We start from the raw sequence: 13,737 nt of genomic DNA on the forward strand, positions 1-13,737 counted from the left end.
TGAGTTTGAAGGTAGGCCTTGAAATACATTCATAGGTGCACCTCCAATTGACTCAAATGATGTCAATTAGCCTAACAGAAGCTTCTAAAGCCATGACATAATTTTCTGGAATTTTCCAAGCTGTTTAAAGGCAGAGTCAATTTAGTGTATGTAAACTTCTGACCCACTGGTATTGTGATACAGTGAATTATAAGTGAAATAATCTGTCTGTAAACAATTGTTGGAAAAATTACTTGTGTCATGCACAAAGTAGATGTCCTAACCGACTTGCCAAAACAATTGTTTGTTAACACGAAATTTGTGGAGTGGTAGAAAAACGAGTTTTAATGACTCCAACCAAAGTGTATGTAACCTTCCGACTTCAACTGTGTATCGTTGGATATAATACAACTTGTAAAAAGTTGGGTTGCAAGCAGGAAGAGGTAAGGAAAAATTGGCAACCTTGCATAAGAAATAGAAACTCATGTTCCACTGTATCGAAGGCTTTATACAAGTCTAAGAAGAAGATAAAAATAGATTTGAAGATTAGATCAGAATAGTCAATAAAGTCTAACTCCAGTCAGATATGTACGGATGACTCCCTCAGTGCCTTTCTCATTCTAGTGATCGTACTCCACATGACCCATGACCTACTCCACAGGATCAAATATAGTTGTCAATGAGAAGTTACACCCGGAAATGGATGATTCTATAATAAAGAAAATGTAAAAAAAAATATTCAAAATATTTACAGCTAAAAAAAATGCATTTTTACCTTTGTTCATTTTGTAATTATTTTGTCATGAATCTGCAAGTATGTTAACAGGTGAACATGTTTCAAGGAGGGGTCCTTCGCTTTGGATGTTTGATATGCTGTGGACGTCATTCCTTGCAGTCTCCTTCAATTCGTCCTACACTCCAGTCCAACCGGCGAAGTCTACAGCGGCGCCACAAACATCTGAATAAAGTCACTTTAGTTGACCTATAGTCCCATATTTTACCGGTAAGTGAAGCAACTGAACTGGATTTTACTGTAGATGAACTAGCCAAACTATATATTTGTCGCAGTTTATGACCACGCTTGCCCGAGTACTGCCTGACACGCAATCGCTGAATGTTCCTAGCTAGCCGGTTAGCATAAGCTAGCTATTGAGCTATGTTACGAGTACTGTAGAGGACAACTCATGTCCGGTGCACATGTGTGTGAAATTAAGACCGCAAATTAAACTGGATTACTTTGTTACTTGGAGTAGCTAACTGTGAATTAGCTAGATAACTTCCATTTTGTAACAGTAACGCTAGCTAGCCAACTCAATCTGCTAACTAGACCGCTACGTTAGCTGTAGCTAGTTAGTTAGCTTCCTTGGCATGCAATGCATGCCTGGCAATGCGGACGTACAGCAGGTTACATAGCTACTTGTGCATGGCAGACTATTTTTAAGGTGTTGAAACAACTTAAAAATTTCTGTACAGAAAATGCACAGGGAATATGTACATTGTTTTATTGTCCAGCATAAAGAATATATCTCAGAACTTTGACACGCGCCTCTACGCCAGCTAACTCGCCACAGCAACACTAGATAGCAATAGGATAGGTTGAATATATCAATGGCTTCCCTCAGTTAACCTTGCCCACCTTTGCTCAGTATGACGTTTGTCATTACAGTTGCCATAATTGGCATACCATTATCTTTTCCATATCATTAGCTTGCTAGCTAGCCAGCCACCTTAGCTAATGTTAGATACAGAACTGGAACTTGAAAGTACAGCCTCTCACTATCTGTTAACCTTAGCTGGCTAACTAGCTACCACTCAGCTGGCTCTGCTGAATGGCATATGTCGAACAGAATTGCTTAATTTTCGCATACATTTTTATAGGTTTTATGGTTGTCACTTCTGAAAAGTGTGTAGTGACAGGTGAATGAATACCTGACACTGTTAGTGTGGAACACCAGGCATTCCTGAACCATATTGTAACAGTGTGGTGACAATGTCAACTTGTTTCATTCAAACTGATTCAGCTGTTATGACAACCACAGGATGTCAAAAATAGATTCACTACACAAACACCCCCTTTCTTACAGTATACCGTATGCTATACCCTCACTCAAAGATGAGGCCTCACATGAACCAGGAATGACTGCGTGGTCTTGTAACGGAAAGACCCACCTACCACGGTCTGTCCTAGAGACTGTTCTAGGAGATTAGTAATGGAGTCTCTGAGTTGCACCATACCCAGTTATTGATTGATTAATGGGACAGACTGGGTAGGAGACAGTACTTGGCTGGGGAGTGGAGCACTTCCCAGACCCACCCTTTCTGGAATTGTTTTATTTTCCTCCACCTAGCCTTGACTGAGTGAGTCACGGAGTTATGGCCTAGCGTCAGTTTAAATACGTTGGCCATGCAGAGCTATACAGATGCAGACAGACAGGCCATTTATCATATCCAGCATCTGCAAGGGAACCCATGCTCTGGGCTGATAGAGCTGGCTCTTATACAGACAGGCAACCACGCCCTTCAGTTGGGGGAAAATAAACATTATCCCAAAGGATGACTAGCTGTTTTGGATGAGTAGCTATGTTTTAGACTCAAAAGAAACATTGTTTTCTGAACTACGCACCCTTGCACAGGCATTTTGTAAACTAAAATATACTCTGACTGTAATATATGCATATTTTTTTCCTGCTGCAGGTGTAATGGCAGTGCCTCCATCATATGGTGACCTTGGCAAATCTGCCAAGGATATCTTCAACAAAGGCTATGGTACTGTATCTTTCACTCTGGAATAGGCTATACTGTTCATTGATTTAGTTGTATTGAACACCTTGTGTAAGAACAAGAATAACCAATAGGGTGGCTTTGTTAGAGGCATGCTAAACCAATAGGAAGGCTGGGCGGGTGCTCCTTCTATATGTAAGCTGTTGTCGTGACATGTTATTTTTGTGTCCAAGGAAAATATTTTAGATATATAAGAAATCTTCTTACAGCACATTTCTACATGTTCTCCCCTATTTGGCACGGGATCAATTATCACACGGCATGATATGTTTACAGTTTTAGCATATCAAAGGGTGAAAATGTCATATGGTGTAACTGTCCGAGGATGAATTTGAACAATGCAAGGGTTGCGAAATAGGTTTTAATTCATAAGAACGTTGCTTTTCCCCCTAAAGGGTTTGGCCTGGTGAAGCTTGATGTGAAGACCAAGTCTGACAGTGGAGTGGTAAGTTTACTTATTTTCTTTCTAATCATTTGTGTACTTTGAAAATTAATTGTATCTACTCTACCATATGTAAAAGTTTAGACATGTTTATGATTGCAGTAATTGTGTAATAGAAGGTCATTTGAATTTACAACCCTGGGAGCTTGACAGCAGTATAGTTCAATACACTCCTTGATGATAAAAACCCAGGAGCTTTCAGATAATTATACAAGTTTTTGTTCATATCCTGATTTGAATCTTTTTACAAATGTTATACAGGAGTTCAAAACAGCTGGCTCCTCAAACACGGACACCAGCAAGGTGGCAGGTAGCCTTGAAACCAAATACAAGCGGTCCGAGTATGGCCTGACCTTCACAGAGAAGTGGAACACTGACAACACCCTGGGAACAGAGATCACCGTTGAAGACCAGGTTCGGATTCAACAAAACATTATTTTTGGAAAACAATTGGTTAGCCTTACACAACAAAATCTGTCTATGGAGCGTCATGATAGCCTGACACAATAAAAGGTGATTCAAACAAATAATTAATATGCAATATATATTGATCAAATTAACTGCAGGTAGATCAACCTCGTGTTGCCAGTCTTTTTCCAACTTTCTGTTCTGGTTCCCTCTAGATTGCCAAGGGTCTGAAGCTGACATTCGACACAACCTTCTCACCAAACACTGGGTATGATTAGTAATGTACAAGTTCAATGCAGAGGACTAGTTCTAGTACTGGTCAGTCAAATAAACTTTAGCCTGAAATGGCACTCGTCTGTGTAGTATTATTTGAATCACATCCAAGCCATGGATTGTGTTACTGTTTTTGTGCTTTTATTTGAATGTAGTTTATTCTCCTAGCAGGGCCTCCAAACTGTGACCATTTGGACACATTTAGCAACCCATTGACTTTGCTATCCAACTTGTATGTTTTATTGGTCGCATCAATGTGCACTGCCATTTTACTAAACTAGATTTTTTTTATGCCGCTGAAACCATGATTTGGTCCAACGTTAGCCTGAAGTGCCCATTCATATCCTTATTCCTCCATGAGTCACTGCATGTCCACTGAGCTCCGTGGGATGAGTTTCCCCTAGGTACAGATCTAGGATCCGCTTCCTTTATCCAGTTTTGATAGTCTTTAGCTGCACCCTCATACTACTCCTCCTCTGTTCCGCGGATGATGTGGAGGTAAACCCAGGCCCTGCATGTCCCCAGGCACCCTCATTTGTCGACTTCTGTCATTGAAAAAGCCTTGGTTTCATGCATGTCAACATCAGAAGCCTCCTCCCTAAGTTTGTTTTACTCACTGCTTTAGCACACTCTGCTAACCCTGATGTCCTTGCTGTGTCTGAATCCTGGGTCAGGAAGGCCACCAAAAATTCTGAGATTTCCATACCCAACTATAACATTTTCCGTCAAGATAGAACTGCCAAAGGGGGAGGAGTTAGCCTGCAAAGTAATGTCATACTTTCCAGGTCCATACCCAAACAGTTCAAACTACTAATTTTTAAAATTACTCACTCCAGAAATAAGTCTCTCACTGTTGCCGCCTGCTACCGACCCCCCTCAGCTCCCAGCTGTACCCTGGACACCATTTGTGAATTGATCGCCCCCCATCTAGCTTCAGAGTTTGTTCTGTTAGGTGACTTAAACTGGGATATGCTTAACACCCCGGCAGTCCTACAATCTAAGCTAGATGCCCTCAATCTCACACAAATCATCAAGGAACCCACCAGGTACAACCCTAAATCTGTAAACAAGGGCACCCTCATAGACGTCATCCTGACCAACTGTCCCTCCAAATACACCTCCACTGTCTTCAACCAGGATCTCAGCGATCACTGCCTGATTGCCTGTATCAGCTATCCGATATAGCCCTTGGTTCATTCCAGACCTGACTGCCCTCGACCAGCACAAAAACATCCTGTGGCGGACTGCAATAACATCGAATAGTCCCCGCGATATGCAACTGTTCAGGGAAGTCAGGAACCAATACACACAGTCAGGAAAGCAAAGGCCAGCTTCTTCAAGCAGAAATTTGCATCCTGTAGCTCTAACTCCAAAAAGTTCTGGGACACTGAAGTCCATGGAGAACAAGAGCACCTCCTCCCAGCTGCCCACTGCACTGAGGCTAGGTAACACTGTCACCACCGATAAATCCATGATTATCGAAAACTTCAACAAGCATTTCTCAACGGCTGGCCATGCCTTCCTCCTGGCTACTCCAACCTCGGCCAACAGCTCCCCCCCCTGCAGCTACTCGCCCAAGCCTCTCCAGGTTCTCCTTTACCCAAATCCAGATAGCAGATGTTCTGAAAGAGATGAAAAACCTGGACCCGTACAAATCAGCTGGGCTTGACAATCTGGACCCTCTATTTCTGAAACAATCCGCCACCATATTTCGCAACCCCTATTACCAGCCTGTTCAACCTCTCTTTCATATCGTCTGAGATCCCCAAGGATTGGAAAGCTGCCGCGGTCATCCCCCTCTTCAAAGGGGGAGACACCCTGGACCCAAACTGTTACAGACCTATATCCATCCTACCTTGCCTATCTAAGGTCTTCGAAAGCCAAGTCAACAAACAGGTCACTGACCATCTCGAATCCCACCTTACCTTCTCCGCTGTGCAATCTGGTTTCCGAGCCGGTCACGGGTGCACCTCAGCCACGCTCAAGGTACTAAACAATATCATAACCGCCATCGATAAAAGACAGTACTGTGCAGCCGTCTTCATCGACCTTGCCAAGGCTTTCGACTCTGTAAATCATGCTGTCCGGTCCTCTGGCAGTCTCTATGGGGGTGCCACAGGGTTCAATTCTCGGGCCGACTCTTTTCTCTGTATATATCAATGATGTTTCTCATGCTGCGGGCGATTCCCTGATCCACCTCTAAGCAGACGACACCATTCTGTATACTTCCGGCCTGTCCTTGGACACTGTGCTATCTAACCTCCAAACGAGCTTCAATGCCATCCAACACTCCTTCCGTGGCCTCCAACTGCTCTTAAACGCCAGTGAAACCAAATGCATGCTTTTCAACCGTTCGCTTGACTAGCATCACCACCCTGGATGGTTCCGACCTAGAATATGTGGACATCTATAAGTACCTAGGTGTCTGGCTAGACTGTAAACTCTCCTTCCAGACTCATATCAAACATCTCCAATCTAAAATCAAATCTAGAGTCGGCTTTCTATTCCGCAACAAAGCCTCCTTCACTCACGCCGCCGAACTTACCCTTGTAAAACGGACTATCCTACCGATCCACGACTTCGGCGATGTCATCTACAAAATAGCTTCCAACACTCTACTCAGCAAACTGGATGCAGTTTATCACAGTGCCATCCATTTTGTTACTAAAGCACCTTATACCACCCACCACTGCGACCTGTATGCTCTAGTCGGCTGGCCCTCGCTACATATTCGTCGCCAGACCCACTGGCTCCATGTCATCTACAAGTCCATGCTAGGTAAAGCTCCGCCTTATCTCAGTTCACTGGTCACGATGGCAACACCCACCCGTAGCACGCGCTCCAGCAGGTATATCTCACTGATCATCCCTAAAGTCAACACCTCATTTGGCCGCCTATCGTTCCAGTTCTTTGCTGCCTGTGACTGGAACAAATTGCAAATATCGCTGAAGTTGGAGATTTTTATCTCCCTCACCAACTTCAAACATCTGCTATCTGAGCAGCTAACCGATCGCTGCAGCTGTACATAGTCGATCGGTAAATAGCCCACCCAATTTTACCTACCTCATCCCCATACTGTTTATATTTATTTACTTTTCTGCTCTTTTGCACACCAATATCTCTACCTGTACATGACCATCTGATCATTTATCACTCCAGTGTTAATCTGCAAAATTGTAATTATTCGCATACCTCCTCATGCCTTTTGCACACTGTATATAGACTCTCTTTTTTTCTACTGTGTTATTGACTTGTTAATTGTTTACTCCATGTGTAACTCTGTTGTCTGTTCACACTGCTATGCTTTATCTTGGCCAGGTCGCAGTTGCAAATGAGAACTTGTTCTCAACTAGCCTACCTGGTTAAATAAAGGTGAAATAAAATAAAATCCTAAACTTAACCATTAGTACAGACAATGCAAAACTGACTCAAGATCGGTGTCTGGGGGTAACTTCAACCCACAGAAGGCTAGTTTCTCAGCTAGCTTCATGCTGGCCAGGCTATTAGTTTAGAACTGGGCTTGGTGTCGTGTAACATTAGCACAAGAGGCTCATAAAGTCTGATTTTTTGTTGTGTGTGTTGGTGCACCTACTCTAAGCCTTGTTGGCTGGTGTAATGTTCCAGAAAGACGTGGCTCTGAATTGTTATTGCTTGTGGACTATTGATTATGAACATAAGTGTATAGGTGAATTACTACTGGAGTGATGTTTTTCATCTTTTGGTTTGTCCCAATTGCATTCATATTATGTTACGGTTGTTACATTTCCCTCAGACTGGCTATGTTACGCCTGAGCTGTTCATTCAAAATATTATAGTTCAGACTGTGGGCTATGGTTAACCAAAACTGTTTTCCTTTCCAACAGCAAGAAGAGCGGCAAAGTCAAGACCGCCTACAAGCGCGAGTTTGTCAACCTGGGCTGTGATGTCGACTTTGACTTTGCTGGCCCCACTATCCACGGGGCGGCCGTCGTGGGTTATGAGGGCTGGCTCGCCGGCTACCAGATGACTTTTGACACGGCCAAGTCTAAGATGACCCAGAACAACTTCGCTGTGGGATACAAGACCGGGGACTTCCAGCTGCACACCAATGTGTAATTGAGGGCATACATGAGTTTATTATGCCTTTCTATTTAAAATGTTATGAATTTCCAGTGCTCTGCTGTGTACATGCATTACCAATTACATTCAATTGCAAAACTTTATTTTTATTTTTATGCTGACATGGGTGAATGGACAGAGCTGTAGGCAATATGGTGATGGTTCAACTTGGAAATGATAATCATTGAATATCCAACGATTGAACCAAAGCCACTATACAGGGCTCAAAATGTCAGGCCCAACAAACTGCATATGAGGGTAGAGGAAAGGGCTTTATTTCAAACTGGTCTACAGAGAAATACCCTCTTATCACTCCTCTCCCTGGTTATTGTTACTGTAAAGACTGCAGTTCTCTCTCTAATCTTCTCCCCTTTCTTGTGTTACAGTAACGACGGTGCACAGTTTGGCGGCTCCATCTACCAGAAGGTGAGCCCCGTGCTGGAGACGGCGGTCAACCTTGCCTGGACTGCCGGCAGCAACAGCACAAACTTTGGCATTGCAGCCAAATACCAGCTGGACAAGAGCGCCTCCATCAGTGTAAGTACCGAGCAGGAGTTACTCTTTGTGCCAGTTTCAGACATGTAGCCTAGTCCAGGACTGAAAAGCATTGTCAATGGAGATTTCCCATCAATTTTATTTGTTGTTGCTTAATCTGTGTCTGGGAAACCACTCTTCTTGTTTTTTAGACTGTGTCCTTTGTATCCTAAGAACACATGCAAGAAATATCTTCTACACCCCACTACATTGTCTGGCTCTGAGATATCAGAGTTGCTAAGTACATTTCTGACTGCTGTCGTTATCTGCCTTTGGATTTTAAGTGAATCAATTCATTTGGTCTTTTCAGGCTAAAGTGAACAACAACAGCCTTGTCGGTGTTGGCTATACCCAGACGCTGAGACCAGGTAAGACCTCTTGTTTTAAGGATAATTATAATAGTTATCTTATTGGTGTTTCTAAAGGTTATTTTATCAGCTGTCACTAGAATAAAGTTCACAGCACAGGTTGTTCTGATGTTAGGACTTTAACCCCCTAAAGTCGATGTCTGCGCCCTGCGGAAATCTAAGTGCATGATAAAATAATAAATCCCCATCAAAATCCATCTATTTATGCTAGAGATTTTTTTGTTTCATATTATGTTCTTATTTACAATAAAAGTGACTCAAATGACACTACATTATTTACTATTCATTTATATTGGGCACAAACTGTGTATTGGGGTAATATTTGATATGTGCATAATATTATATATTCTTCATGTGACCCATGATAAGACTATGTTATCTGACTATAAGATTTAAAAATATGCAAGAGACTACAGTGGAGTTACAGCAATCAAAGGTCTGAGAATGGAATTCTAAATATAGATGTATTTAATTACTTTGTAAAATGATTGAAATCAAATAAAACTTCAGTTACAAAGCATTATTCTAAGCATGATCAGAGAGGGAGTGGGACAAAGACAAGATAGCTTGTGCCATGGGCCATAGCTCATGGGAGAGTGTATATCTCACCAGCGTGGATCAGGAACAAAAAAAAGAAGGCACAATGAATCCAAGACCTTTAAATAACATCTGAGTTGTTGACCAATAGCAGTACTGAAAGGTTAAACTCCAATCAGACCTGTGAAGACAACCTCCGCTATCCAGAAATGTGATGAGGGGTTTGGCAAGATAACGGAATGCTGAATTCCTGAGTAGACCTCAATAATATGCGAGAGGGTTTATTAAGTCACTTCGGGGACTGGGTCACCTTGCAAATGCATCCAAGTTTGTAGTGTCATAAGCTTTGTTATTGCGTGCTAGGATTATGGGCCCAAATACGAAGCTTATGAATAAATTCAATATACTATGCAAATTTGTCCAAATACTTATGACTACTTTAAATGGGGGGACTAGATGCATAAAGTGCTCTAATTTCTAACCGGTAAAATGGATATGTAATAAAAAGTGACATTCTGTACTGTCACCTCACATAAAACATTTGATTTCAAGTCCCAAATGTTGGAGTATAGAGCCAAATGAAAAGTTTTTTAGCTTCACTGTTCAAGTACATATGTAGGGACAGCACTTAAATATTAATTAAAAGTGGTCCTCTTGTGTGTTAAACCATTCTGTAGCTCACACTGCTTTTATGAGCTGAGGGCCAACCCACACTTCATAATACACTACATGACCAAAAGTATGTGGACACCTGCTCATCAAACATCTCATTCTGAAATCATGGGCATTAACATGGAGTTGGTCCCCCCCCATCCCCCTTGCTGCTATAACAGCCTCCACTCTTCTGGTGAGGCTTTCCACTAGATGTTGGAACATTGCTCCGGGGACTTGCTTCCATTCAACCACGAGTATTAGTTAGGTCAGGCACTGATGTTGGGCCTGACCTCACAGTCGGCATTCCAATTCATCCCAAAGGTGTTCGCTGGGGTTGAGGTCAGGGCTGTGTGCAGGCCAGTCAAGTTCTTCCACACCGATCTCGACAAACCATTTCTGTATGGACCTCGCTTTGTGCACATGGGGGCATTGTCATGCTGAAACCGGGAAAGGGCCTTCCCCCAAATTGTTGCTACAAAGTTGGAAGCACAGAATCGTCTAGAATGTCATCGTCTAGTGTAGCATCAAGATCTCCCTTCACTGGAACTAAGGGCCCTAGCACAAACCATGAAGAACAGCCCCAGGCCATTAATCCTCCCCCAAACTTTACAGTTGGCTCTATGCATTGGGGCAGGTAGCGTTCTCCTGGCATCCGCCAATCCCAGATTTGTCCGTCGAACTGCCAGATGGTGAAGCGTGATTATCACTCCAGAGAACGTGTTTCCACTGCTCCAGAGTCCAATGGTGCTGAGTTTTACACCACTTCAGCCGACGATTGGCATTGCACATGATGATCTTGGGCTTGTGTGCGACTGCTCGGCCATGCAAATACATTTCATTAAGTTCCCGACAAACAGTTATTGTGATGATAATGCTTCCAAAGGCAGTTTGGAACTCTGTAGTGAGTGTTGCGACTGACGATTTGTACGCACTTCAGCACTCTGCTGTCCTGTTCTGTGAGCTTCTGTGGCCTACCACTTCGCGGCTAAGCCGTTGTTTGTAGACGTTTCGACTTCACAATAACAACACTTGCAGTTGACTGGGGCGGCTCTAGCAGGGCAGACATTTGACGAACTGACCTGTTGGAAAGGTGGTATCCTATGACGGTGCCACATTGAAAGTCACAGCTCTTCAGTAAGGCCATTCTACTGCCAGTGTTTGTCTATGGAGATTGTATGGGTGTGCTCAATTTTTATACACCTGTCAGCAACAGGTGTTGCTGAAATAGCCTAATCTGGGATTTTGAAGGGTTGTTCACAAACAAGTATCTGCTTCTCTTCCTCAACCTAAGCTCTTAATGACTCATACAGTACTGTCTGCAATATAAATTCATTGGACAATGCTGTACATTATATGGAGGGAAGTAGGAATGCTTCTATAAGTGCATGTATACGTGCACTGTACTGCACAAATGGATTTTAAAGATGTTCATATTTTACTGGGGACTTGATCATCTGCAAACGAGCTACCGGCAACCAGTCATTTTCAATGAAAGGAGCGACGGTCGGCCAATAGAGAGGGGGCTAGCGACCAGATATTCCCAGCGACTGCCATCATGCATGCTGTTTAAAGGGAAGATTCCAACGACTTGATTGCTGATTATCTCAGCAAGTATCTCATTTTAAAAATAGGAAATCATGTGTTCTATAGGAGATTTATATCTGCAATGTTGACACCGGGGATGGAACTTTAGGATTTTCAGTAGTTCTGCACATCTGTCTGAAAATACTACCCTCTGGCTTGCTTAATTTCCATCCCTAGTTGACACCTATTTTCTTTACTGTCATCCTGAATGTGACCCTGACCACCTCTCTCCTGTTGCAGGTGTGAAACTCACCCTCTCTGCCCTGGTAGATGGTAAGGGCATCAACACTGGAGGCCACAAGCTGGGCCTGGGGTTGGAACTGGAGGCCTAAACTCTCCTTGCGGTGAAGGAAACGAGAGAATATCAGCAGTATCTGCCCTTAAAATGCATTTCCAACTCCAACCAGCAAGGGGGTATATCATGAATGGAAGGGATTTGTTCAGAGGCTACAACGAGAAAAAAACACTACCCCGTCATTCTTTGTTGTAAATGTTTTCTTTACCGTTTCCATCAAAGACACTTTCAGTGGGTCAATAATTTATACACCTTCTCATTGCATCTATCCAACACGGCCATGACAATAACATACACCACATTGTTCTCCTCCCATGTAGCTAGTTGGTCACATGTGGCTTCTATGTACATCTCTGAAGTGTTTTTATTTGGTGAGACATCAGATTGGTTAAACACAGCGGTTGGGTTTGGTCATACATTTCTGATTTGACCATTTCTAACCAATCATCTAATATCTTGTCTGAACACATCTCATTTATAACTGCATTATTCACTGCACTAGGCTCCCCTACTATTTAAATATCATCATACGCCTTTTTGTTTTTCCTTCCACGCACATGAGGACGAGGTTAAAGCTGTGTTGTACTGTTATGATCTGTCAGTCAGCCATTGGGATTTGAGATGTTATATCAACACTGTACATGATGAAGCCCTCGCTTAAACTGAGCAGATTTTGGGTGGCTTGAAACAGATTCTATGTTGGGGTTAAAACCTTTAATTCTTGGCTGACCTGGCAGGCTTTCTTTTGTTTTCTACTTTGCTGCAGACTACTATGGGAGGGTTTAATAAGGTTCACAGTAAAGCCAAACTGCCTGGATACTGTCCGGCTTTGGTGTTGTGTACACTAAGTCAAGTTCAGTGTGAATGCTATCCCAGTAGCTTCTGGTCACTTGGCTGACAGAACGAGATCACCGGAAACCTGGAAGGTTGTTACGTGTATGTTTAACTTTTCAATAAAGTCTTTGAACTCCAGAAACCAACTCCTGGCTTTTATTGAGAGCTGAACTTCTCTGGCCTTGGGAGGTCTTGCATATACACTGAGTATACCAAACATTAGGAACACCTTCCTAATATTGAGTGGCACCCACTTTGCCTTCAGAATAGCCTGTATTCGTTGAGGCATGGACTTGACAAGGTGTCAAAGGCTTCCACAGGGAAGCTGGCTCCATGATGTTTCCCACAGTTGTGTCAAGTTGGCTGGATGTCCTTTGGGTGGTTGTCCATTCTTGACAGTCATGGGACACTGTTAAGCTTGAAATGCCCAGCAGCGTTGCAGTTCTTGGCACTTAAATCTAGTCTTGCCCATTCACCCTCTGAATGGCACAAAATTCATTTCACAAGGCTTAAAAATCCTTTATCCTGGCTCCTCCCCTTCATCTACACTGATTTGAAGTGGATTTAACAAGTGACATCAATACGGGATCATAGCTTTCACCTGCTAAGTCTGACATGGACAGATCAGGTGTCCATAATGTTTTGTGCTCTATATTTCAAATTCCATCAAACAACGATTGTTTGCCTCGTCATTGACTGCAGTCTGGTATGTTAAACCCCTATCAAGGCATGCAAATATAAATTTAACAATTTCAAAGATTTTCGTGAGTTACATGACATGTCAATTGAAATGAGGCCATAATCTATGGATTTCACATGACTAGGAATACAGATATGCATCTGTTGGCCACAGTAGGGACATTGATCAGAAATTCAGTATCTGGTGTGACCACCATTTGCCTCATGCAGCGCAACACATCTTCACATAGTTGATCAGGCTGTTTGTGGCC

General features: G+C 42.8%; 1 protein-coding gene across 1 annotated transcript; it reads left to right on the plus strand.

The window, feature by feature from the left end:
• The first annotated feature begins 811 nt into the window (after positions 1-811).
• Positions 812-12,929, plus strand: LOC139381949 (voltage-dependent anion-selective channel protein 2-like). The gene is made up of 9 exons (XM_071125830.1): positions 812-982; positions 2,674-2,745; positions 3,156-3,205; positions 3,464-3,616; positions 3,826-3,878; positions 7,747-7,974; positions 8,368-8,518; positions 8,826-8,883; positions 11,899-12,929. The coding sequence occupies exons 2-9, from the start codon at positions 2,679-2,681 to the stop codon at positions 11,988-11,990; spliced, it is 852 nt and encodes a 283-aa protein (XP_070981931.1). The 5' UTR covers positions 812-982; positions 2,674-2,678; the 3' UTR covers positions 11,991-12,929.
• Positions 12,930-13,737: the final 808 nt, after the last annotated feature.

This window comes from Oncorhynchus clarkii, chromosome 23 (genome assembly GCF_045791955.1).
Source record: "Oncorhynchus clarkii lewisi isolate Uvic-CL-2024 chromosome 23, UVic_Ocla_1.0, whole genome shotgun sequence".
Lineage (NCBI taxonomy): Eukaryota > Metazoa > Chordata > Actinopteri > Salmoniformes > Salmonidae > Oncorhynchus > Oncorhynchus clarkii.